Below are 27,278 nucleotides of genomic sequence, written 5' to 3'. Positions count from 1 at the left end.
CACTTCATGAATTTTGTGCGAAGTCAAATATATATTTGTTTTTTTTGCCTTTTTTAAAGGATTATCCAAAACTGAATCAATTTTATATTATATGTCAAACTATTTAGTTGAGTAATTTTCTAATATATACAATTAAAATTTCTTACAGTTCCCTCCAACTTCCTATCATTTTTTTTTCTTCCTATGACTATTTGTTCTTTCTTCCTATGACTATTTGTTCTTCTCCCAGAATTCACCTGTGATGCTCAAATTAATGGTCATGGAGTGCTGGGGCTTGTTACTCCCAATAATTCCTTTTCTGCCCTGAAACAAATAGTCATCAGGAGGTGACGCTGTGGTCACTCACACTGCTTCTATCATCTTCTCCTCCCACCTTGGTGAATAAGGCAGCTGGGACCGTAGAGGTGTGGGCTGAAGACGTGGGCAGTATGGCGGAAGCTGAGTTTTACTTCTGCATCACCATTTATCAAAAAGGATGCCATCAGGGGATGGCTGTGACACAAGCTGTGTTTTGTGACTGAGGTGCCTCCCCTTATGATGATCCGTTTCGGAAAAGCGTGCAATGGGAGTGATGGCAGCCCTCTGATGATGATCCATTAGAGCATACCCAGTGGATGCAAGTAAAGAGTAGAGCAGGAATGGCAGGGACTTTAAGGTAACCTCTTTAACCATTTTTGTGACTTTTTAGATTAAAAGGTTGCATGGCTTTTAAAATTGCTTAAAGGGTCTGTCACCTGAATTTGGAGGGAAAAATCTTCAGCCATAGAGGCGGGGTTTTCGGGTGTTTGATTCACCCTTTCCTTACCCGCTGGCTGCATGCTGGCTGCAATATTGGATTGAAGTTCATTCTCTGTCCTCCGTAGTACACGCCTACACAAGGCAATCTTACGCAGGCGTGTACTATGGAGGACAGAGAATGAACTTCAATCCAATATTGCAGCCAGCGGGTAAGGAAAGGGTGAATCAAACACCCGAAAACCTAGCCCCTATGGCTGAAAATTGTTCCCTCCAAATTCAGGTGACAGAGTCCCTTTAAATTCTAATATTCATAAAAACGCCCCTTTGGGTTTTTTGGGGGGTTTGGAGGCTGGAATACATTTGTGCCAAATTTTAACAACTTTTGGATAGTCACAAATGATGAATCTGGAAAAAACCTCTTGAAACCCCTAAACCATGCCCACAGTAGTGAACTGAAGTTAAAACAAGGCAAACACACATAAAATAAGCTTTGGAAAAAGAGTAAATGGAAACATTTAATTTGACAAAGACAAAAAAACACAAATCCAAAATGTAACTAAAAACAGGCTCTAGTATAATGCATATTCAAAGTTAAAGAAAAATAAACAATATCATTGCAGCAAATCTGCTCTCTGGTCGTGTCTTTGCATCATTTGGGGGATATAATGACCTTCTGATAAATGTGTACCCTACAGTAAGTAAATATAGTACATGTAAATAACATAGGGTACTTAGTTGACTTTTTTTTTTAATTTTTATTTTTATCAAGAGTGTAAAAGCCATACCACCGCGACAGTGTACCCAGTCAGGATGACCCAAACTCTCTAAAATAGACAGGGTCACAGCAAAACTCAAACCCTCCTGTGTAAAGCTGTATAGACAAAATGACAAGCCTAAATGGGGGTAGCCATGCCCCTGTATGTACAATAACCTAAAACAAACCAAAGAAATGAGCCTGAATGCATGTTGGTCTAAGTGCAGTGTGTAGGTGCACATTCACATTGTGACTTTTAACGGCAGAATTTAGAATAAAAACAAAATGAAGAAATACTCTGCAATACGTAAATTAATAGTACATGTTAATAACATGGGCTACTCTGTTGACCCATGCATTGATGTCTGAAAGGTTTGATTGAATGCATTGGTGTGGTGGCAGGGTGTGTAAGAGCACATTGTAGTACATTGTGGAGCACCTGTGGATGTTACAGCAGATGTTCTTGGGCTGTGTCTTGTGTTCGCAGCTGTTAGAGAAAAATTGCCCATTCATGAGTGTTTGGGTTTGTACGTGAGCACACTGTACATGCTTGAATGATGACTAGTGAGTGTCAAAAATATATCATATGTCCATCTGAGGATTTAAGTGGAATTTCACGTTAGTACACTAATGATTCTCTACTCTTTAGTTAATATGCACTGAATTCTTGCGGAAACCTCTCACTAATGGTTTTCACACATCCTAGGTCGAAGCCTCCTACCCTCCAGTGAAGAAGCTTGTGACCCCAAAGTCTATTTCGGTCTCTACCAATGCATCTTTATACATCAAACCTTCACTAACGTCATCCTCTATAGCAAATGCGAGCAGTCGCCGAACTCAAGGAAGCGACAAGCACAAAGTAAGTGTTTCCTAGATGATGATTGAGGTCTGCCTGTCTTACCAAATCTCTTACTTGCTAATATAATTCTTCAGAGGAGAAAAAAATTCTTATGACAACAAGAAACAAGTATCCTATTTCACTCATCTTTTATCGATAAAGCACCAAGTTGTTTTTTTTTTTTTTTTTTATAAAGCTTTTACTAGTGTACAATGCGGTTACACAAGATTTTTCTGCTTTTGCATTTCAGGTTCTCATTTTTCTGTTTGCTGTCATTGAATGCTAGCGTACTTGTGTTTATGCAAAAGTCAGAACATGGAAACATAATGCTTCTCACAGCTGAAATACAATTGAAACCGTCTCTCAGCTGTGTTTTTCAATGGTTTTTCAACCTCTAGATTTAAATGGGTCGTTCCCTTTCATCAATTTCCTGTGAGCTCTTTTAACCCCTTCCCGACCTTTGACGCCACGTAGGCGTCATGAAAGTCGGTGCCAATCCGACCTGTGACGCCTATGTGGCGTCATGGAAAGATCGCGTCCCTGCAGATCGGGTGAAAGGGTTAACTCCATTTTCACCCGATCTGCAGAGACAGGGGGAGTGGTACTTCAGCCCAGGGGGGGTGGCTTCACCCCCCCATGGCTACGATCGCTCTGATTGGCTGTTGAAAGTGAAACAGCCAATCAGAGCGATTTGTAATATTTCACCTATGAAAATGGTGAAATATTACAATCCAGCCATGGCCGATGCTGCAATAGCATCTGCCATGGCTGGAGACCCCGATCTGCCGCCCCCCCCCCCCACCACCACCGCCACCGATCGCCCCCCCAGTCGTCCTTTCTGCCCCGATCTCCTGTCCGCTCCCCTCCTCCCTCCTGTCCGCTCCCCCGGTCCTCTTGTCCGCTCCCCCGGTCCTCTTGTCCGCTCCCCCGGTCCTCCGATGCCCCCCCGTGTTCCGATCCCACCCCCCCATACTTACCTAGCTTCGATGTCCCTCCCGGTGTCCGGCTGTCTTCTCCATGGGCGCCGCCATCTTGGAAAATGGCGGGCGCATGCGCAGTGCGCCCGCCGAATCTGCCGGCTGGCAGATTCATTACAAGTACATTTTGATCGCTGTGGTAGGTTCTATCGCAGCGATCAAAATAAAAAAATAATAAATAAACCCCCCCCCCCCTTTATCACCCCCATAGGTAGGGACAATAATAAAATAAAGAAAATATTTTTTTTTTCTTTTTCCACTAGGGTTAGGGTTAGAACTAGGGTTAGAACTTGGGTTAGGGGTAGGGTTATGGCATGTGCTGATCCGCAGCGGATTGGCCGCGGATCCGCAGCGGATTGGCCGCGGATCCGCAGCGGATTGGCCGCGGATCCGCAGCGGATTGGCCGCGGATCCGCAGCGGATTGGCCGCGGATCCGCAGCGGATTGGCCGCGGATCCGCAGCGGATTGGCCGCGGATCCGCAGCGGATTGGCCGCGGATCCGCAGCGGATTGGCCGCGGATCCGCAGCGGATTGGCCGCGGATCCGCAGCGGATTGGCCGCGGATCCGCAGCGGATTGGCCGCGGATCCGCAGCGGATTGGCCGCGGATCCGCAGCGGATTGGCCGCGGATCCGCCGCGGATCGGCCGCGGATCCGCAGCGGATCGGCCGCGGATCGGCAGCGGATCGGCCGCGGATCGGCCGCGGATCCGTAGCGGATCCGCAGCGGATCGGCCGCTGCGAATTCGAAGCAGTTTTCCATCAGGTTTACAGTACCATGTACACCTATGGAAATCCAAATCCGCTGTGCCCATGGTGCGGAAAATTCCGTGCAGAAACGCTGCGTTGTATTTTCCGCAGCATGTCAATTCTTTGTGCGGATTCCGCAGCGTTTTACACCTGTTCCTCAATAGGAATCCGCAGGTGAAATCCGCACAAAAAAACACTGGAAATCTGCTGTAAATCCGCAGGTAAAACGCAGTGCCTTTTACCTGCAGATTTTTCAAAAATCGTGCGGAAAAATCTCACACGAATCCGCAACGTGGGCACATAGCCTTAGGGTTGTAATTAGAGTTAGGGTTGGAATTAGGGCTAGGGTTTGAAATAGGGTTAAGATTAGGCTTGTGGTTAGGGTTACGGATAGGGTTAGGGGTGTGTTGGGGTTACAGTTGTGGTTAGGGTTGGGATTAGGGTTAAGGTTGGGATTAGGGTTAGGATTAGGGTTGGAATTAGGGTTACGGGTGTGTTAGGGTTGTGGTTAGGGGTGTGTTGGGGTTAGGGTTGTGATTAGGGTTATGGCTACAGTTGGGATTAGGATTAGGGGTGTGTTGGGGTTAGTGTTGAAGTTAGAATTGAGGGGTTTCCACTGTTTAGGCACATCAGGGGTCTCCAAACGCAACATGGCGCCACCATTGATTCCAGCCAATCTTGCGTTCAAAAAGTCAAATGGTGCTCCCTCCCTTCCAAGCCCCGACGGGCGCCCAAACAGTGGTTTACCCCCACATTTGGGGTATCGGCGTACTCAGGAGAAACTGGACAACAACTTTTGGGGTCCAATTTCTCCTGTTACCCTTGGGAAAATAAAAAATTGTGGGCTAAAAAATCATTTTTGAGAAAAGAAAAATTATTTTTTATTTTCATGGCTCTGCGTTATAAACTTCTGTGAAGCACTTGGGGGTTCAAAGTGCTCACCACACATCTAGATTAGTTCCTTGGGAGGTCTAGTTTCCAAAATGGGGTCACTTGTGCGGGAGCTCCAATGTTTAGGCACACAGGGGCTCTCCAAACGCGACATGGTGTCCGCTAATGATTGGAGCTAATTTTCCATTCAAAAAGCCAAATGGCGTGCCTTCCCTTCCGAGCCCTGCCGTGCACCCAAACAGTGGTTTACCCCCACATATGGGGTATCATCGTACTCAGGACAAACTGGACAACAACATTTGGGGTCCAATTTCTCCTATTACCCTTGGGAAAATAAAAAATTCTGGGCTAAAAAACATTTTTGAGGAAAGAAAAATTATTTTTTTATTTTCACGGCTCTGCGTTATAAACTTCTGTGAAGCACCTGGGGGTTATAAGTGCTCACTATGCATCTAGATAAGTTCCTTGGGGGGTCTAGTTTCCAAAATGGGGTCACTTGTAGGGGAGCTCCAATGTTTAGGCACACAGGGGCTCTCCAAACGCGACATGGTGTCCGCTAACGATTGGAGCTAATTTTCCATTCAAAAAGTCAAATGGCACGCCTCCCCTTCCGTGCCTTGCCGTGCACCCAAACGGTGGTTTACCCCCACATATGAGGTATCGGCGTACTCAGGAGAAATTGCCCAACAAATTTTAGGATCCATTTTATCCTGTCGCCCATGTGAAAATGAAAGAATTAAGGCTAAAAGAAATTTTGTGTGAAAAAAAAGTACTTTTTCATTTTTGCGGATCAATTTGTGAAGCACCTGGGGGTTTAAAGTGCTCACTATGCCTCTAGATGAGTTCCTTGGGGGGTCTAGTTTCCAAAATGGGATCACTTGTGGAGGAGCTCCAATGTTTAGGCACACAGGGGCTTTCCAAACGCGACATGGTGTCCGCTAACGATGGAGATAATTTTTCATTCAAAAAGTCAAATGGCGCTCCTTCCCTTCCGAGCCTTACCATGTGCCCAAACAGTGGTTTACCCCCACATGTGAGGTATTGGTGTACTCAGGAGAAATTGCCCAACAAAATTTAGGATCCATTTTATCCTGTTGCCCATGTGAAAATGAAAAAATTGAGGCTAAAATAATTTTTTTGTGAAAAAAAAGTACTTTTTCATTTTTACGGAGCAATTTGTGAAGCACCTGGGGGTTTAAAGTGCTCACTATGCTTCTAGATAAGTTCATTGGGGGTCTAGTTTCCAAGATGGGGTCACTTGTGGGGGAGCTCCAATGTTTAGGCACACGGGGGCTCTCCAAACGTGACATGGTGTCCGCTAAAGATTGGAGCCAATTTTTCATTCAAAAAGTCAAATGGCGCTCCTTCCCTTCCGAGCCCTGCCGTGCGCCCAAACAGTGGTTTACCCCCACATATGAGGTATCAGCGTACTCAGGACAAATTGGACAACAACGTCCGTGGTCCAGTTTCTCCTTTTACCCTTGGGAAAATAAAAAAAATTGTTGCTAAAAGATCATTTTTGTGACTAAAAAGTTAAATGTTCATTTTTTACTTCCATGTTGCTTCTGCTGCTGTGAAACACCTGAAGGGTTAATAAACTTCTTGAATGTGGTTTTGAGCACCTTGAGGGGTGCAGTTTTTAGAATGGTGTCACTTTTGGGTATTTTCAGCCATATAGAACCCTCAAAATGACTTAAAATGTGAGGTGGTCCCTAAAAAAAATGGTTTTGTAAATTTTGTTGTAAAAATGAGAAATCACTGGTCAAATTTTAACCCTTATAACTTCCTAGCAAGAAAAAAAATTTGTTTCCAAAATTGTGCTGATGTAAAGTAGACATGTGGGAAACGTTATTTATTAACTATTTTGTGTCACATAACTCTCTGGTTTAACAGAATAAAAATTCAAAATGTGAAAATTGCGAAATTTTCAAAATTTTCGCCAAATTTCCGTTTTTTTCACAAATAAACTCAGAAATTATCGACCTAAATTTACCACTAACATGAAGCCCAATATGTCACGAAAAAACAATCTCAGAATCGCTAAGATCCGTTGAAGCGTTCCTGAGTTATTACCTCATAAAGGGACACTGGTCAGAATTGCAAAAAATGGCAAGGTCATTAAGGCCAAAATAGGCTGGGTCATGAAGGGGTTAATAGTTAAAAAAAAAATAATAATCTGCGCCTAACTTACCTTTCCCAGGTCCAGAGCTTAGTCTCCGCCGCTGCTCCCAGTGTCTTATTGTCTGCTGCGCTGACGTCATGTCGACAACCCTCCAGACAACTAAGCTCAGCAGCACTGATAATGTATACTGAACGAGCCGCCAAGGTCATTGGTTGTCAATGTGACATCCGTGCTGCAGACAACAGTGGATTCTCTGCGTTCAGCCTTTAAGAGGGTTTTTTTTTTTTTTTTAAAGGATCTATATTTATAGGAAAACTATAAATGGGACAATCCCTATAACTGGAATGTTATATGCAGCAAACTGGAGATCTTGCATGGCGTCACTCCATTTCAGAGACATTCACATTTGCTTCTTATGGAGAGCAATGTGTGAAATCTCTGCTTGCAGTTCAACTGGGCATTTCTTTAGAGTCTTTTCTGGGGGTGTGCACTTTCACCTCTCCTTGACCCTGGCAATCACATCTTGACAGCTTCTTTGTTTCAGATACTGCCGAGCTATGATTGGCAGTGTCTGATAGGAGGAGGAGGGGGAAATCTAGAGAAGACTCTGAATAAACAAACACCCAGTTGGGCTAAAAGCAGAGATTTCATATATTGTGCTACGTACAGCGAGAAACAGAAAAGAGCGGCAGATTCATAGAAGTGCGGGGATTTTTACAACACATTGGGCTCAAATTTTTGATCAAGTGCCAGGTCTACCTTAAAGTGACCTATATTTGACAGCTTTCTTGTGACTTTTCTTGTCATTCAGCCAAGTTATAACAGCTGTCTATAGACATCAGTAATAGGCTTAAATGAATTAATTTAACTCTATTGGGGGGGGGGGGGAGCTGCAGCTGTTGTCAGCTATATATTATCAGTGTGTAGAAATTGACTAAATATTGAAAGGATGTATCGTTGCTCTACCTGCTGAAGGATTTCATTATTATTTAAGCCAAATTATATTGGGGCACAAAGGAAGCAACTGATCTAAACTTTTTATTTTTAAATTATACTTGCCTTCCCTTATGTAAAAGTTAGAAATGTAAAATATATTCATCTTTTACATGAATACCCAATCTCTCCAACAAAAGCCCCAAAAACATTGTACGGAGTAAGAACCAAAATAAAAATTTCCTGTATGTGTCCCAGAAATGGCCCCCTTCTGCTACTGCTAGTATGATGCTTTTTTATGCAGCAGGCTGAGTAAAGCCATTTTGATGGCAAGAAATATATAAACTGAGGCACTATTGCTGCGCAGAGATGATGGTGAAAAAAAATTGTGACAATATAAGCATGCCTTACCTTTACAGCTGGGCCAGACTACTTTAACCCCTTCACCCCCGGAGCTGTTTTCGTTTTTCGCTCCCCTTCTTCCCAGAGCACTAACTTTTTTTATTTTTCTGTCAATATGGCCATGTGAGGGCTTATTTTTTGTGGGACGAGATGTACTTTTGAACGATACCATTGGTTTTACCATGTCGTGTAACAGAAAACGGAAAAAAAATTCCAAGTGCGATGAAATTGCAAAAAAAGTGCAATCTCACACTTGTTTTTTGTTTGGCTTTTTTGCTAGGTTCACCAAATGCTAAAACTAACCTGCCATTATGATTCTCCAGGTCCGTACGAGTTCATAGACACCAAACATGTCTAGGTTCTCATTTATCTAAGTGGTAAAAAAAATTCCAAAGTTTGCTAAAAAAAAAAAAAAATTGCGCTATTATCCGATAACTGTAGCGTCTACAGTTTTTGGGGTCGGGTGAGGACTTATTTTTTGCGTGCCAGGCTGGCGTTTTTAATGATACCATTTTGGTGCAGATACGTTCTTTTGATCGCCCGTTATTGCGTTTTAATGCAACGTTGCTGCGACCAAAAAAAAGTAATGTTGGCTTTTTGTTTTTTTTTATCTCGCTAAGCCATTTAGCGATCAGGTTAATCCTTTGTTCTTATGGATAGATCGGGCGATTCTGAATGCGGCGATACCAAATATGTGTAGGTTTGTTTTTCTTTTTTGTTTTATTTTGATTGGGGTGAAAGGGGGGTGATTCGAACTTTTATATATTTTTTTTTTTTTGTTTTTAAACATTTTTTTTTTTTACATTTTGGCATGCTTCAATAGCCTCCATAGGAGGCGAGAAGCATGCACTACACGATCGCCTCTGTTACATAGAGGTGAAGCACAGATCACCTCTGTAGCAGAAACACAGGGTTGCTTTGAACGCCGACCACAGGGTGGCGCTCAAATCAATCGGCCATCAACAACCATAGAAGTCTCAAGGAGACCTCTGGTTGTTATGGCAATGCACCGATGACCCCCGATCATGTGACGGGGGTCAGCGGTGCGAGCACTTCCAGCCACGTGGCCGGGAGCGCTAGTTAAATGCCGCTGTTAGCGTTTGACAGCGGCATTTAACTAGTTAATGGGCGCGGGCGGATCGCGATTCCGCTCGTGCTCATTGCGTGCACATGTCAGCTGTACAAAACAGCTGACATGTCATGGCTTTGAGGTAGGCTCACCGCCGGAGCCCACCTCAAAGCGGGGGTTCTGCCAGCAGACGTACTATTCCGTCAGCTGGCAGGGGTTAATTTGATGCAGTTTGAGAGCAGGTATTGCGTATTAGTTGCATTGTGCAGGTGACTAGTCTCTTGCTCAATTCCTGGTCTATCCCTGGTTTTGCACGATACCACCTTTCTAATGACTTTTTTTTTGTTAAAAGGAATCGGTCATTAGGTTCAACTCTCCTAAGCCATTTATATGAGCATGCAGTTATAGAAAGTTGAGTAAATTTATACTTTGATATCAGTGATCAAATGTCTTATTCCCTTAGGGTATGTGTCCACGATCAGGATGGCCGGCCGTATCGTCGGAGTGGCAAACCCGCTTGACGCTAAGCCCCGCCCCCTTCTGGGACGCGATGATGCCGGATGTGTTCATTGCACACATCTGGCATCATCGCACCCCTCGCATAGGGCCCTGTGTTATTCCTTGCGGCAGGGCAGCGTCGCTGCAAGGAACACGGACATGCTGCGATCTTAAAAGACGCGCAGCATGTCCGGAGTCGCAGGGCCGACGGATGCGTGTTTCCACGCATAGTGGACACGGGATTTCATAAAATCCCCTCCACTATGCTGGAACATCTGGACGCTGCGTGTTTGACGCTGTGGCCCCACGCAGCGTCAAACACGCAGCGTTTCCTGAATGTGGACACGTACCCTTAAAATCCACATTTTTCTAAATATGTAAATCTGGCTCCATAGCTTATTTTAAATGAAAGGGGGTGTTACCAGTGTGAGACTTGTAATGACGGACAGTCTGCTCTCCAGATCTACATGTCTCACACTGGTAACTCCCCCTGTCATTTATAATATGCCCTGCAGTCAGATTCTCATGTAGAGCCGTGTCCGGCCCATAGATCTTAACAGCTCAATTACATAGAAGAAAAATGTGGATTTCTCTGAAATAAAATTTCTGATGTTGGATATCAATGTATCATTTTATTCAGCTTCCTATGACCTACATGACCATATAGACGGTATAGAGGAGATGATCCTACTGACAGATTCCCTCAACTCATGTGATCAATTTCTAGTTATTAAAGATTTTTTTTTTATTTGCAGGGACCACCCAAAAATCTTACGCTTGATACACCAGCCCCACAACACACGGAGAGGTTAGTATGTCAATTACACTTTATAATTTTAATCTATATGTTTAATTCAACATGCATTAATGTCTGTATTGCATATTTGTTCTAAAGCTTTGTAATTGGATATTTGTTGTTGTAGGCAGTGGGGAGTTCACTACATTGTCAAATATAGCGGTTTGTGATGAACCTTAAAGGGGTTTACCACTTTTCATTTAGAAAGTGATATAAAATAAAGCCATATAGTACTCACCCTGCCGCTTCTCTGGTCTCTTGTGTTTTGTCTGCAACAGTAATGTCACAAGTACAGCATGCATCAACATTGAAGCCAATCATAGAGCTTGGCGGGTTATGCTGTTTAGATCTGCTTAGCTCGGTGATTGGCTGCAGCGGTGATGTCTTCAGCAGAGACCTCACTACTATAGCACACAACACTGAGACAGGAGAAGACAGAGTGACTGCTATGTAGCTCTATTTCACATCACAGGAAACCTTTTGTGGCCCACTTTTTATTTTTTAAATTGGAAAACCAATAATTATACCGTAATTGCATGCAATATCCCCTAAGAAAAAAAAAAAAGTAACACGATCAGGTTTACAATTTTCCTTTGTTGTTACTTTGTAGGTAGAGCTAAACTTTTGTCTTTCTGTTCTGCAGCGTCTCATACCCCAGGTTCAGTACTCCGGCTTCTAATGGCTTTCCGTCAGGAAGAGGTGGAGGCAAAATGATGAGGGAGAAAGGCTCTCACTATACCAGCAAGTCACCAGATGAGGTGTGCATTTGTGGATGATCTTATTTTTCTTTACATAAGTCTGAGATTGCTTGCATGTGTATTATTTTGTGTTCATGGGCTTCACTGGTACATTAGTGATCACTGTCTGTCTTCCCTTTAGGAGGTGGTGGCTCCCGATTTGCCACCGATATCTTTACCAATAAGCACGACGGCACTTCCAAAGATTTCCTTTGGTCTCCAGGTGAAAACTACACCCCCTCCTGCTGCTGTTAGTAAATCTGTTTTTAGCACAGTAAGTTTATTTTATTTTCCCTTTTCTCCATTGAAAAAGTGAAAATAGTTGATGTATTGTTCCTTTTCTCCTCATAGGCACAGGCTACCAACTCCACAAGTAATCCCTCGTTCACATTTTCATCTCCCATTGTAAAATCAACTGAATCCAATGCACAATCCCCTGGGTCATCTGTAAGTAGTAAGAACCGATATCGTGCCTTGCAGAATCCCTGCATCTGTGTTTATATTCACAGTGCTCCAGATGTAAACCTGGAGTATCAAATTGATCAGATTCTATTACTGTTATGTCTGCTGCTAAAATGTTATTGTAACTATCTGGGATGATTTTTAATTTTTCAGATCTGCTACACACACACAAGTCTCCTATATATAACTAAAAAACAGTAATAATGTATACTATAGTTAGCAGCTAAGTAGTTCGCTCTTGAAGCAATGTTGTATCATTTTTCTAAGTGCCGCAGAGGTTTGGATAATTTGAAGCGTCCAAATGCATTCATTGACTCAGCACGTGAGCACCACTGAAAGTGTCACCACTTTTGATCCCATACTGTGATTAGTGAGCTATGTTTTACAAATCTATGCTGATGTGTCACACTTGCAGAGCGGCAATGTATTACAATTCCATACTGTTAGCCTCCCCACTGATTGTCGGCTGGGGGACCTGACATACATACACTTTGCTCCTTGAACATGGCTTCTGAGCCTAGCGGTCACCACCTCCTCTCTCCATCAAGCCCTCTGATTAGACTACCAATGTTTTGCTTTCTGTAAAATGAAAAGTAACTGGAACTTTACCATGCTACGTTGTCAAATTAATCGATTATAGACTTATCTCTATTTTTATGCAGCCTGTTTTGTCATCTATCTCGCAGCTTCTCTTCCTTTTTAATCTTGACATTTAGGTGCATTTCTGTTAACAGGTTGGCTTTACATTTAGTGTGCCGGCTACAAAAGTGTCATCATTCTCTTCCCAGACGAATAAGAACTCTGCTACGAGCAGTCCTGGTAAGTAATTTGAGTAGCTGGATGAGGTTTAATTTCCTACTCCTACTCTGCCTTGGAGTTCCATAATATCACGGCATAGTAGTGCAGCTATTCGTCATTGTGTGGGTTCAGAAGCGGGGATCTGCCCTAAGCGCTGCGTATGCCTTGACAGTGTTGACTTCACTGCCTCCTCCATACACAGCGCTCATGTGATTGCTGTGTATAGAGCAGGAGTTGATAGCTCATAAGAGACCCACATAGCTGCTATGTAGCCAGGAGGCTGCATTTCCCCTGTAACTGGGGTTAATATACCAGATCCACATACAACAGAAATATTTAAATATTGAAATGTCACCCGAAAAGACTTTTATGACCATATGGGAACACAATGTGTAAAATATGTGAGGAATGTAAATAAAAATATTGGGGGGAAAAAAGTAACAAAATAACGGTTTCACTGTCTGTCTAAATTACTGTCACCAGCCCTGCCCCTATAAATTGTCCGATAAATAAATGTTACAGAATGGTGAAAACATTTTTAAATGTGTTTGTGCTCATAAAAATTTGGAAAGCAGATTCTTATTTTCCCACCGATGGCCAAAAAAAAAATAGTGCCAGTATAAAAATAAAGCCCCATCACCAAAAATTATTTGACTATCCAAACAAGGAGAAAAAAAAAGGTACAGCTTTTTAAACTGCATGTTCAAAAGAAACTCCCGTCCCCCCGAAGATGTGCTTATCATGAACTCTGGCCTAGTCGTGACCAGTAAATGGCCTGCTCATGAACCGGTTAAAATGGACTTATCACTTGCTCAAAGAAAATTACCTTTTTTTTGGATGAGAAGACCTTCATTATTATTATTTATTTATATAGCGCCGTTGATTCCATGGTGCTGTACATGAGAAAAGGGGTTACGTTCAGGGTTATAGATGAAGTTTACAGTAAACAAATTTACACTGACAGACTGGTGCAGAGGAGAGAGGACCCTGTCCTTACGGACTTACATTCTACTGGATAATGGGGGAGGAGACAGAAGGTCGGGGGAGCGGCAGCTCTGGCGGTGGTGAGGTGGCAGCTCCGGCAGTTGGTGAGGCAGCAGCTCCGGCGGTTGGTGAGGCGGCAGCTCCAGCGGTTGGTGACGCAGCAACTTCGGCGGTTGGTTACGCGGCAGCTCGGGTGGTGGTGAGGTGGCAGAATGGTTATTGCAGGCTGTAGGCTTTCCTGAAGAGATGGGTTTTCAGGTTCCGTCTGAAGGATCCGAGGGTGGTGGATAATCGGACATGTTGAGGCCTGGAGTTCCAGAGGATGTGGAATATTCGGGAGAAATCTTGGAGGCGGGTGTGTGAGGAGCGAATAAGTGTGGAGGAGAGTAGGAGGTCTTGGGAGGATCGAAGATTACATGAGGGAAGATATTGGGAAATTAATTCAGAGATATAGGGAGTGGACAGGTTATGGATGGCTTTGTAGATCAGTGTTAGTAGTTTGAACTGGATTTGTTGGAGAATTGGGAGCCACTGGAGGGATTTGCAGAGGGGAGAAGCAGGGGAGTAGCGAGGAGAGAGGTGGATTAGCCGGGCAGCACAGTTGAGGACAGACTGGAGCTGTGCAAGAGAGTTAGCGGGGAGGCCACAGAGGAGGCCGTTGCACTAATCGAGGCGGGAGATGATGAGGGCATGCACAAGAGTTTTAGTAGATTGTGGGCTGAGGAAGGGACGGATTCTGGCAATATTTGAGTTTGAGGTGACAGGAGGTGGCAAGAGTTTGGACGTGCGGCTTGAAGGACAGGGCAGAGTCGAGAGTTACCCTGAGGCAGTGGATTACAGGTGCATGAGAGAGCGTGATGCCGTTTACCATAATAGATAGATCAGGTAGGGGGGATGCACGAGATGGGGGAAAGACGATGAGTTCGGTTTTGTCTACATTGAGTTTTAGGAAGCGAGAGTTGAAGAAGGAGGATATGGCTGAGACACTCCGGGATTCTGGACAGCAGAGAGGTGACATCTGGGCCCGAGAGGAAGATCTGAGTGTCTTCCGCATACAGGTGGTACTGGAAGCCATGGGACTTTGAGTTGTCCTAGGCCAAGGGTATAGATGAAAAAAATGGGGGCCCTAGGACAGATCCTTGAGGGACTCCAACAGAGAGAGGGCAGGATGAGGAGGTAGTGTGGGAGTAGGAAACGCTAAATGTGCGGTTGGAAAGGTATGAAGCAATCCAGGACAGGGCAAGACCGTTGATGCCAAGGGAAGAAAGAATCTGTAGCAGTAGGCAGTGGTCGACTGTGTCGAAAGCAAGAGGACAGGTCGAGAAGGAGGATGGAGAACTGTCTGTTAGCTTTGGCTGTGAGTAAGTCATTAGTAATTTTGGTCAGAGCAGTTTTGGTGGAGTGGGGTGGGGGGGGGGGGCGGAAGCCAGTTTGGAGTTTGTCAAGAAGATAGATAGATGAGAGGTGGGAGGAAAGTTGAGCATGGACATGCTGCTCAAGGAGTTTGGCAGCAAACGGGGGCAGTGATATGGGGCGATAGCTGGGTATAGCAGTTGGGTCAAGGTTAGCTTTTTTGAGGATGGGTGTGATGGTGGCATGTTTGAAGGCAGTGGGGAAGGTACCAGAATATAGCGATATGTTGAAGACATGGGATAGGGCTGAAATGAGCATGTTAGTGAGGTTGGGGAGCAGGTGGGAAGGGATGGCGTCAAGTGCACAGGTGGTGAGGTGTGATTTGGAAAGGAGGTGAGTAAGCTCTCCTTCAGTGATGTTGGAGAGGGAAGTTATTACAGACGGGCAGAGGTCTGGTATATGGAGTGGTTGGGGTGGTGGAACAGTAAAGGTTTTTGAACTAGGTGGCAATCTCCTCAGAAGAGATAGACGTACCACAGGTTTAGACAGCAGAAAATAGGAAAAACATTTTTCCTATTAATTGAAACTTCCTTGGTGGTGTAAAGTGGAGGGGTCATTATCAGTAAGTGTATTGTCCTAGGGTAGAATAGCTAGGCAATAAATCTATTGGGCAGAATCAAGGGAGCTTGAGTTTTACTAAGTATTTAACTTCCATTTATTTGAGCAAGAGGCAAGTTCTCTTTAATGTAGTATTGTATTTTTTTTTATATACGGGAATCTGCGTCTTAATTAGGCACAGTATTGCACAGTGGTCATTACAAGTTTTGATTAATTTTTTTCTTTGTTTTTGGAGGCCTCGGAGCTAAACAAAGCTGCAGCATTGAAAACCTCCTCCCAAGCAACTAAGGGATGCCCCATAATTTGAGTGTATTGGCCGAGCATCTATGGTTTTGTAATCTTCTCATCTATGGTCATGAGAGGATTTACTCATGTGCATTTTCTTAAAGGGCTGTTCTCAAGTCAGTTATCCTGTATCCAAAGGATAGGAGATAACTTTAAAATAGCTGGGGGTCCAACCCCTGTGGCCCCACTAATCCTGAGAATCATGTTTTTAAAGAATCAAAGCTGATTATTCACATTACCTCTCCATTCATTATAGTAGGATCGCCGAAGATCAGCCAAGCGCCGCACTCTGCAATCTTTGGCACTACTGTTAAGAATGGAGTTCTAGTATGCCTGGTCTCTTCAGGGGTGTGGGATTGGCTAACCTGCTTTTCAATTCTGCCTAGGAAAAAAACTTCACATTTCGGGACTGAATCAATTAGATTTAGAAAAAGTCTCATGTTTCTGCTGCAGATTTTTCTGCCAAGTAAATCATAGTCTCAAACTCCATGTGAACCTGCCTATGTGTCATCTGTCTACACCCGAGCAAAGACCTAATAACCAACTACATTTTTTTTTCTATAATTAAAAGTTCCTGTTGGCTTGAATAGCAACAATGTAAAGAAGCCTGAAGAAGAATACAGTGGATTCTGTAAACCTGCAAAAACCCTTAAAGAGGGAAGTGTGCTTGATATTCTGAAAAGTCCAGGTAAGAAATGCAAAGATAAACGGTCACGGTAATGCATCTTTGACACAGAACTTAAAATTGTGACACTTGGCATATTAGTTGTGCATATCTGTTCCTCTTATGTAATGTAAGGAGCCTGCTGTTTCTTGCTGAAAAATTATGGATCAGTCTCAATGTATTTCCAGTATTTATAGTACTATTTTACCATTTTTCTTACATTTGTGCCTGCATCTAAAAAAGTAGTGACAGGTGGCAGTCACAATCCTGTGTGTAAAAAAAAATAAATAAATAAATAAAAAATAAAGAAATTAAAAACAAATGTATTAAGTTGTTCTCTAATCAGTAACATGACCCACACTGCCAGGTCTGACCTTAGCTTTTAATGAACTTGCTGAAGGTTTATGAATTGGTTTTGCCCACCCAATAGATGCCAGACTGACGTTCTTTAGCTTCTGTTGGGTGAATGAGGGCATATCTATTTGATTGGCTTTTGCTTTGACAACATTCTTGCTGCAAACATTGTGAATAACAGAGCTTGTTCTGGGTTGCTGCTTTGCGTCACTGTCCTGCTGCAGTTTTTCTGCAGTGTATAGTACTTCTCTTTTGGATTGATTACACGTACATTTGATTTCAGTGTTTGTCATTCACAGTCCATTTTTCTTATTGCATTATAGGCTTTTCTGCTTCAGCAGGTTCCCAACAGACTACAACAACTTTGACTCCTTCTAAAAGCACATCCTCTCCCCTTGGACGGTCCTCTGCGGCCTTCGGCGATAGCCGTAAAAAGGCTTTGGGGATTTGGTATTGCACCATGTGCTCACTTGATAACAGGGCATCGGACAGTAAATGCGCATCTTGCGGCACGCCAAAAGAACTGCCAGCTGGAGACCTGAAAGAGTCAGCTGCTTCAATACCAAGCGCCACTGTTAAAAACACATTAACTTTGACAAGCGTGCAAGGATTTGGAGAGCACCTTAAAAAGGCTCCTGGGACGTGGGATTGTGATACTTGTTTAGTGCAAAACAAACCCGAATCCACAAAATGTATAGCATGTGAAACTCCCAAGCCTGGGACTGAAGCGAAAGCGGCCCTGCTTTTACTCCCCACAGCAAAGTCTGATAAACCCAAAGTTCCCGCTGACAGTGGCTTAACTTCTGCAAGCCTTAAGTTTGAAGAATTGGCTAGGAAACCTATCGGATCTTGGGAGTGTGATGTGTGCCTTGTGCAGAATAAAGCAGAAGATGGCAAATGCATTGCCTGTACCACCCCTAAACCAGGTTCGTAAAAAATCAGTGCGAATGTGTAGTACTCAACATGGCATTGACCCATACTATAGGTAAGCCCTTTTCTGAGTGACTGACCATGGAATAGGAAGCTATAAAGTGTGCTGCTATGGAATTCATTAGCAGTGGCCAGATATGTAAATCCCACTCATAGTGACATTTACCTATGAAATAATATAGCTCACTCACTAGCCAGACTGGCATGACCAAAATGGATACTGTAGTGTGTGTTTTTTTACTCACGTTTGCTATCCTTTTGAGGTTGCACTAGACTGCACCAAAATGAATCCCCACCATACGAAATCTAGATAACATTTGCAGCTTGTCTGCTATATGTGAACTGAAGTTGCATTGTACTGTGCTTTGATTTTGGTGCAAAGTATGCATCATCTTTTCTATGTAAACCTCAACTTAAAGGGCTTGCTTGGTCTCATAGGGGAAGTCTGCAGACTGGCAAATTGTGACCAATGCGGTGCATAACTGCTTGTGTGCGATTGCAGTCTTACAGCCACATGTTGACTAGAGGCAAATGGAGTAGAAGAAAATTTAGAGAAGCGTGGGAGTCTAGCCGTCTCGTTACTGGCCACTCGCTAGGGGAATACCGGGGAAGTGTGACTGCACCGAAGTTACACACTGTTCTTAGGAGACCTGACAAAACTTTTAACACAGTTCACATATAACTGATAGAAACTTTTAAAGTGCCATTGAAAAATTAACTATACACATTAATTTTGATGTTTTTTTATTTTACATTTTTAGGAATGTCAGCTCCTGCTTCTACACTTACAACTTCTGCACCTGCACCTCAGAATGTGCTTGGATTATTGGAGCAGTTCAAGAAACCAGCCGGAGCCTGGGACTGTGATGTATGTTTAGTGAATAACAAAGCAGAAGATGTGAAATGCGTCGCCTGTCAGAATGCCAAACCAGGAAGCAAAACGGAGTTACCAGGTGGGAATTGCCAGATGTATACTTCACTAAAGTTTTTCTTTTATTTTTTTCCCCCCTGATTAAATAGCTTTCTATTTTCTTTACCTGTTCGATATGGGACACAAGTTTCAATGAGTAGTGACTGTAATGTTTTTAATTGTTTTTTTTTTTCCTTAGGTTTTGGTACTTTGTCTGGATCAAGCGAATCCACACTTCCAACTATTAAATTTGGATTACCCTCCTCAGCCAGCTCTGGAGAACCTAAGTCAAATTCCTCCACGGACTCTTTAACATCCAAGTCGGGTGGATTTTCTTTTCCGAAGTTTTCTGGAGAGATTAAATTTGGTCTAAGTTCTTCCCCTTCTAAGTCTGTAGATGAGAAGAAAGATACAGGCTTTACATTTAAGACACCTAGTTCTACCACCAATTCAGGTTCAACCTCGAATTTATTTGCCTTTGGTAAGCCTGCAGAAAAGGACACTACTGCTAAACTGTCGGGTGACAATCCATTTGGATCTGCACCCAGCGCCTCGGCTTCTAACCCTAAACCAGAGACTTCAGAACCTACTAGTTCTACTGATAAATCAAATTTGGCAGTGTCCTTTGGTTTCAAGGAGCCCGAAGCGAAGAACAACGAAACTCCTGTGGCAAGCAGCTTTACATTTGGTAAAACCGAACAAAAAGAAACAACTTCCCCATTTGTTTTTGAAAAAAAAGATGAGAAATCAGAGACTGGCACAACAGCAATATCCGTTTTTGGCACGAAGAACGAAGGAGAACAACCAAAGCAATTTGTGTTTGGTAAGCCGGAAGCGGCCAAAGCTGATGCTCCGGCATCTGTCACTTTTTCTTTTGGCGCGCCTAATGCCACAGAGAAGAAGGATTCAGATCAGACTGCAAAACCAGTCTTTTCTTTTGGCCTTTCTACCCCAGCCACAGGTAAGTTCTGATTTTTTCCACATGACTCGTGTGCACCTTTCAGACTTTGCTGCCTGTGAATGAATACTGTCTGGGGTTTGTTCACATGTTGCATTTATGTTGTGGAAAAATATTGCTACATTTTAAGGAACCTGCAAAGTGAATGAGATTTCTGAAATCTCATGCACACTGTGCTTATTTTTTCTTTGTAGATTTGAAGCGCCAAAGCGTTTCTTTTAGATGTGGAGAATGTGAATTCTTTGTGTTTTTCGCCAACTGATAATTTTATTTTTCTCCTTCGCCTCATTGGGGGACACAGACTGTGGTGCTGTGTCCCCCAATGAATGGCTCGGAGAAAAGGATTTTACTGTGAGTACACAAAAATCCCTATATTCAGCATGAACATATTCCACAACACTTTACCCATTCACATAAATGGAATAAAAAAAAAATGCAAGAAAAAAATGCTTGTGTTTTACACCTCGTTTTCCTGCCAACACTGCAAAAACTTTGCAAGGCACTGTACATTTAGTATTAGGCTCCCTGGAACTTTTCAACCTTTTCCGACATATCATGTTTCAAACATACCAAATGTAAATTTTTGGTGAAGAATCGACAACAAGTGGAACACAATTGTGAAGTTGAAGGAAATTTATGGGTTATTTTAAATTTTTGTGGAAATTCAAAAACTGAACAGTGGGGCGTGCAATATTATTCAGCCCCTTTAACTTAATACTTCGTTGCGCCACCTTTTGCTGTGATTACAGCTGCAAGTTGCTTGGGGTATGTCTCTATAAGTTTTGTACATCGAGAGACTGAAATTCTTGCCCATTCTTCCTTGGCAAACAGCTTGAGCTCAGTGAGGTTTGATGGAGATCGTTTGTGAACAGAAGTTTTCGGCTCTTTCAACAGATTCTCGATTGGACTGAGGTGTGGACTTTGACTTGCCCATTCTAACACCTGGATATGTTTATTTGTGAACCATTTCATTGTAGATTTTGCTTTGTTTGGGATCGTTGTCTTGTTGGAAGACAAATCTCCGTCCCAGTCTCAGGTCTTTTGCAGACTCCAACAGGTTTTCTTCAAGAATGGTCCTGTATTTGGCTCCATCCATCTTCCCATCAATTTTAACCATCTTCCGTGTCCCTGCTGAAGAAAAGCAGGCCCAAACCATGATGCAGCCACCACCATGTTTGACAGTGGGGATGGTGTGTTCAGGGTGATGAGCTGTGTTGCCTTTACGCCAAACATATCGTTTGGCATTATTTCCAAAAAGTTCGATTTTGGTTTCATCTGACCAGAGCACCTTCTTCCACATGTTTGGTGTGTCTCCCAGGTGGCTTGTTGCAGACTTTAAACGACGCTTTTTATGGATATTTTTGAGAAATGGCCTTCTTCTTGCCACTCTTCCATAAAGGCCAGATTTGTGCAGTGTACGACTGATTGTTGTCCTATGGACAGACTGTCCCACCTCAGCTCTTGGCTTCATTTCTGATCAGTCTTCTCCTTGTTTGAGATGAAAGTTTAGAGGGATGGCTGGGTCTTGGTAGATTTGCAGTGGTATGATACTCCTTCCATTTCAATATTATCTCTTGCACACTGCTCCTTGGGATGTTTAAAGTTTTGGAAATCATTTTGTATCCAAATCCGTCTTTAAACTTCTCCACAACAGTATCACGGACCTGCCTGTTGTGTTCCTTGGTCTTCATGATGCTCTCTGTGCTTCAAGATAGAAAAAATTAAATGTCCACCAATCCAAAACAGTATGTCAAAGCAGGGTGTGATTATTACCTAAAAATTAACTTTTAATATATATAATTCTTAAAGTGGTATAAATAACCAACAAAGAAGAAAACACACATAAAGGACTCACAAAAATTCACATTCATGGGAATGTAAAGCCGCAATATCCCAGAGATTTTAAAAGCCACAAGTCAATATACCAATCTCTTCAGGGGAAAAATTCTCATCACATGAGGATCATGAAACAATCACAGACCGTATGTCCCATAGCACAGATATCCTTTTGTGGGTAAATTGCAGTAACAGTGATTAACATATAAACTGGAACTATCTCACCTCTGGACTTCCTTTCTCTGGTATGGATAAGACCGTTCAATATTGGCGCTGCATCCAGGAGGGGAGCATATTCCGGCCACACACAAACCCACGCTGCCAAAAGTTTACTTAACCCCAAAATAAACAATACATTTCCCTACGCGTTTCGTTTCATTTACTCATCAGGGGAAATTTTTATGTCCTGTCCCTCCAGCTCTGTGGGGGACACTAAACGTGGGGGTAAAGAGGCAATCTCTGAAGAGCAGCGCTCTTCCCGAAAATCACCTTTAAAAAAAGTCAAATCTGTTGGGGATAGACTTATACACAGCCACTACTCACCACCGGTGAAGGATACATGGCTCCCAAGTTTACCGAAGGGGTGCCATAAGTGTAGTGGTTGTGTAGCATGCCCTGTGATTGCAGTGGGATCGAAATTTTCTAGTGGAGTGACGGGGAGAGAATACCAAATATACCACTTCATAAACTGCAGATCCAAAGGAGTGATCTATAGAGCAGTATGTCCATGTGGATTGGAATATATAGGTAAAACAATACGCAAATTTAGAAGACGTGTTGGTGAACATTTGAGGTACATTGCTCTAAAAAGAGTTACACCCCTGGCCAGACATATTAACAATGAACACAATGTTGACAGTCGGGAGCTAAAATTTATGGGGATTGACAGGATTGGTGCACCCAAGAGGGGAGGAAATTGGGATCAGATGTTATTACAGTGTGAGACAAAGTGGATCTTCTGCCTCAAAACGCAAACACCAAGAGGCTTGAATGAAATCCTAACATACAGTTGTTTCCTGGAAAGCTAGGTAAAATGATTTGAAGAACACGATATTTATTCTATTTCTTCCTTCTGCCTTTTTTCCTCTCATTAGGGCCTGATAGAGCCATAAATAGGGTCAGCCTTCGTGGAATGGGGGCGCCAATCTTGCATTTTTTCTGTCCTAGGGTGCCAACCTCCATTGTTGGGTAGGTGACAAGTACTAGGAGTTCGTATAGGGAAAGACTGGGGGATCGCACATGATACTATTCCTCTAACTACTTTTCTGTGCACCAATCCTTATATTGGGTCTCAATTCGGTATCCCCTACCCCCTACATCTCTCCGCAATATTCTCCTTCTCAGGTCTTAACATGGACCATTTGGTTTGAGGAGTTCACATTTGTGACTCCTTTATTAATACGCTACGGCCAGATCTTTATGACCATCGGCCCCCTTATTTGTTTTCCCCTTTTTTTTTGGTTTACCTGCATATGCCTGATGTAATGATTCTCCTTCCTATTAGGAGGTTTTGGTAGGATCAGCATTATTTAGCCAAGAAATGGCCCTGTAGAATGAGACAGTGAAATACGCCTAGATCAGCGTTTTTATAACTGTGTAAGGGGTAATATATTTCTTTTATCATAGCGTGGCTTTTGAGACCCCAACCTATTGGTCCAATGCGGCGCTGTACCTGGACTCCAGAAGTCACTTAGCAACGGGGACGCTCTGACCTGAAATGTAAGGTACGGTCTTGTGGCGCGTTGCTATGGAAATAAACTCGCACACGTCACCGGAAGTGACGCGTGCGGTCCAGCGATGCGTTCCACGCTGGGCGCTCAGGATATGATGTCAGCCCGGGAGCCTGGGTAAGAGCTCGGCGGGCTATTTAACAGCAGCGAGCGCTGCTCTTCAGAGATTGCCTCTTTACCCCCGCATTTAGTGTCCCCCACAGAGCTGGAGGGACAGGACATAAAAATTTCCCCTGATGAGTAAATGAAACGAAACGCGTAGGGAAATGTATTGTTTATTTTGGGGTTAAGTAAACTTTTGGCAGCGTGGGTTTGTGTGTGGCCGGAATATGCCCCCCTCCTGGATGCAGCGCCAATATTGAACGGTCTTATCCATACAAGAGAAAGGAAGTCCAGAGGTGAGAGAGTTCCAGTTTATATGTCAATCACTGTTACTGCAATTTACCCACAAAAGGATATCTGTGCTATGGGACATGCGGTCTGTGATTGTTTTATGATACTCATTTGATGAGAATTTTTTCCCCCTAAGAGATTGGCATATTGACTTGTGGCTTTTAAAATCTCTGTGCTTCAAACAGAACCGTAAGGCTATGTGCACACGTCTGGAATTTCCGCTGCAATTCCAGAACTCCCTACCGCGGGTTTAACGCATGCGGAATTGGCATGCGTTTTCCCGCTAAACACTAGCGTTTTGCAAGCGTAATTAGCTTGCAGAATGCTATCGTTTTCCAAGTGATCTGTGGCATTGCTTGGAAAACTGATTGACAGGTTGGTCACATATGTGAAATAGTGTTTGACAAGTGTGACCAACTTTTTACTATTGATGCTGCCTATGCAGCATCAATAGTAAAAAGATCTAATGTTAAAAATGATTAAAAAAAAATGGTTATTCTCACCTTCGACGGCCCCCGATCTCCTCAGCGATGCACACGGCGGCTTCCGTTCCCAGGGATGCTTTGTGTGAAGGACCTGGGATGACATCACGGTGACATGACTGACCGCAACGTCATCCCAGGTCCTTCACACAAAGCATCCCTGGGAAAGGAAGGCGCTGCATGCACCGCTGAGAGGCGGGAGGACTCCGGGGGGCCATCGCAAGGTGAGAATATCACTATTTTTTTATTTATTTTTTTTTTTTTATTTTTTTTTTTTTTTAACAGGGATATGGTGCCCAGTCCGTGGAGGAGAGTCTTCTCTCCTCCACCCTGGGTACCATCCGCACATGATCCGCTTACTTTCCGCATGGTGGGCATAGCCCCATGCGGGAAGTAAGCAGATCAATGCATTCCTATGTGTGCGGAATCCCCGCGATTCCGCAAAATTAATGAACATGCTGCGTTTTTTTCCGAAATGCATTTCCGCTCTGGAAAAAAACACAGCATGTGCATACAAAATGCGGATTGCATTCAATTAATAGGATTCTTAATGTGAGCGTTTTTTTCGTGGTTTTTATAGCGAAAAAACGCAAAAAATGCAGAACGCGTGCACACAGCCTAAGGGTATGTGCACACGTTGCGGATCTGCATCGGTTTTGGCGCTCTGGATTTGCATCTGTTTTCCCTGAGTTTACAGTACCATGTAAGTCTATGGAAAACAAAATCCGCAGTGCACATGCTGCGGAAAAAAACGCTCAAACGCTGCGTTTTTTTCCGCAGCATGTCAATTCTTTGTGCAGATTCTGCAGCGGTTTACACCTGCTCAATTATAGGAATACGCAGGTGTAAAACCACAGGTGGAATCTGCACAAAAACGCATAAAATCCGCGGTAAATCCGCAGGTAAAACGCAGTGCTTTTTACCTGCGGATTTCTCAAAACAGGTGCGGAAAAATCCGCAGGGGTTCCATCTACTTGTGCACATACCCTGAGACTATCACAGAGCAGGTGTATTGAAAGTAAAGGGGCCGAATAATATTGCACGCCCCACGTTCCAGTTTTTGAATTTCCACAAAAATGTAAAATAACCAATAAATTTCGTTCAACTTCACAATTGTGGTCCACTTGTTGATTCTTCACTAAAAATGTACATTTGGTATCTTTGAAGCATGATATGTGGGAAAAGGTTGAAAAGTTCCAGGGGGGCCGAATATTTTCGCAAGGCACTGTACATACCCGTGCACTTCACCCAACCTAAAATTCCAATATTTCTGCCCGGTAGGTTTTGTGCAGTACTACGGCATGAGGATTCACACAGGTGAAACTGCCCTGTCCTTGTTCAGGTCTGCGTATCTTGCCTCCATTTTGCCTTGTCTGAGTATGTTTACTGCAGAAGTGGAGGAGTTTTATAGGGTTGTCAAAGAAATAGAAAGTGTTAATGAAAACAAAATCTAAATTCAGACATTTATGACCCCCTTTTTTCTGTTTGGTCATGGCTTATGATTGTTGCAAGCAGTATTTTCATCTTGGTTTGATGCTGTTATAACTTAAAGGTAAGGTACCGCGTTTGTAGATCATTCATTAATCAATGTAATGTAGCATAACATGCTGTTATAACCAAGATTTGAATGCATGTAAAACAGATTTTGTGTGTTATACCAGTAGAAAGAAGGAACTGGGGGCTGACATCTTGGTTTCACAGCAGTAGCACGACACTAGCAGTGTCATTTTACGGAACCCCATGGACATAGGGTCAGTGCCGGTCTATTATCTCCTATCTCCAACATTGCAGCCACATTAGCAGTGAGCTGGGCACGCCTCTGTGGGCTGCACAATTCACTGCTGTAGGTGTGACTAGCCGCCATTTTACTATAGCCCAGTGCTATCTGCCCAGCTCCACTTGCTCTCTCTCGCTGCAGGACAGAAGCGCTGACTGGAGCCGGAGCGTGGAGAGTGCGGGTGATTTATCTCCCTGCTCCTCTGTATTCCAAGCACTGCACGTTCTGAGCAGACATCCTCTGCTCTCACAGGCTAACCTCCCTGGGTGCTTCTCCTGCTATGTCTCCGCCTCCCCACTTGCACACAGTCCCAGTGATCTCCGGTAAGCTGCACTCTCCCCCTGTGTCGCTCTCCCTCTCTGTGCGGCGTGGGGGGGTCTCTATGCGTGTGTGCAAGCATCGTCCGATGGGACTACAAGTCCCATCAGACGATGCCTGCTACACTGACAGTGATTGACACATTAGCCAATGATGGGACAGTAATAGTCCCATCATCCGGCTAATGTGTTGAATAAAAAAAAAAAAAATGCTACCTGCATACATGCTACCTGCATACATGCTACCTGCATACATTACATTAAACATAGATTACATACTCACCATTACTTGTCATTTTGTTCCCCGAAGCCAGTGTCATCTGTAAAAAATATGAAAAAAACAAACAACCAATATATTCCCTGTCCGCAGAAATCCACGAATGTCCCACGACGATCTCCCATGGAGAGCAGCAGCATCAGATAATGCGACTGCTCTCCAGGGGCTCCAGGAACACAATGACGGCAGGAAGGAAAGATCCATGGCCCCCCTCTAGACTATGAATATCAGCCCGCAGCTGTCTGCGTAGCCTTTCTGACTATAAAATATAGGGGGACCCCACGTCATTTTTTTTTTTTTTGCGGTACCCCTATTTTAATAGCCAGTAAAGGCTACGCAGACAGCTGCGGGCTGATATTCATAGCAGGCTACAAATATTGGCCCCCGGCCTTCGGCTTTCCCCCTCTGGCGCAGAAAATTGCACGGGAGCCCACGCCGTTTTTTTCTCTTCTTTTTTTTTTTTTTTTTTTAATTCAACGCTCATAAAGACCTCTTTCACACTTGCGTCGGTACGGGTCCGTCGCTATGCGGCGGGCCTACGTACCGACGCACGTTGTGAAATTTGTGCCCGACGTGGGCAGCAGATGCAGTTTTTCAACACATCTGCTGCCCATTCTGAAGTCTGGAAGGAGGGGGCGGAGTTTTG

General features: G+C 43.6%; 1 protein-coding gene across 1 annotated transcript in view; it reads left to right on the top strand.

The window, feature by feature from the left end:
* Positions 1-27,278, top strand: part of NUP153 (nucleoporin 153) — a 92,273-nt gene that overhangs the window by 54,740 nt on the left and 10,255 nt on the right. The window contains exons 9-18 of the mRNA XM_077269942.1: positions 2,199-2,351; positions 10,727-10,779; positions 11,411-11,525; positions 11,647-11,778; positions 11,856-11,951; positions 12,701-12,785; positions 16,576-16,692; positions 17,346-17,948; positions 18,714-18,905; positions 19,062-19,823. Coding sequence (XP_077126057.1) covers positions 2,199-2,351; positions 10,727-10,779; positions 11,411-11,525; positions 11,647-11,778; positions 11,856-11,951; positions 12,701-12,785; positions 16,576-16,692; positions 17,346-17,948; positions 18,714-18,905; positions 19,062-19,823 — 2,308 coding nt within the window. The remainder of the gene's footprint in view (positions 1-2,198; positions 2,352-10,726; positions 10,780-11,410; positions 11,526-11,646; positions 11,779-11,855; positions 11,952-12,700; positions 12,786-16,575; positions 16,693-17,345; positions 17,949-18,713; positions 18,906-19,061; positions 19,824-27,278) is intronic.

This window comes from Ranitomeya variabilis, chromosome 6 (genome assembly GCF_051348905.1).
Source record: "Ranitomeya variabilis isolate aRanVar5 chromosome 6, aRanVar5.hap1, whole genome shotgun sequence".
NCBI classification, from domain to species: Eukaryota; Metazoa; Chordata; class Amphibia; order Anura; family Dendrobatidae; genus Ranitomeya; species Ranitomeya variabilis.
The sequence above is the reverse complement of the archived record's forward strand: the minus strand, read 5'-3'. Positions and strand labels throughout refer to the sequence as shown.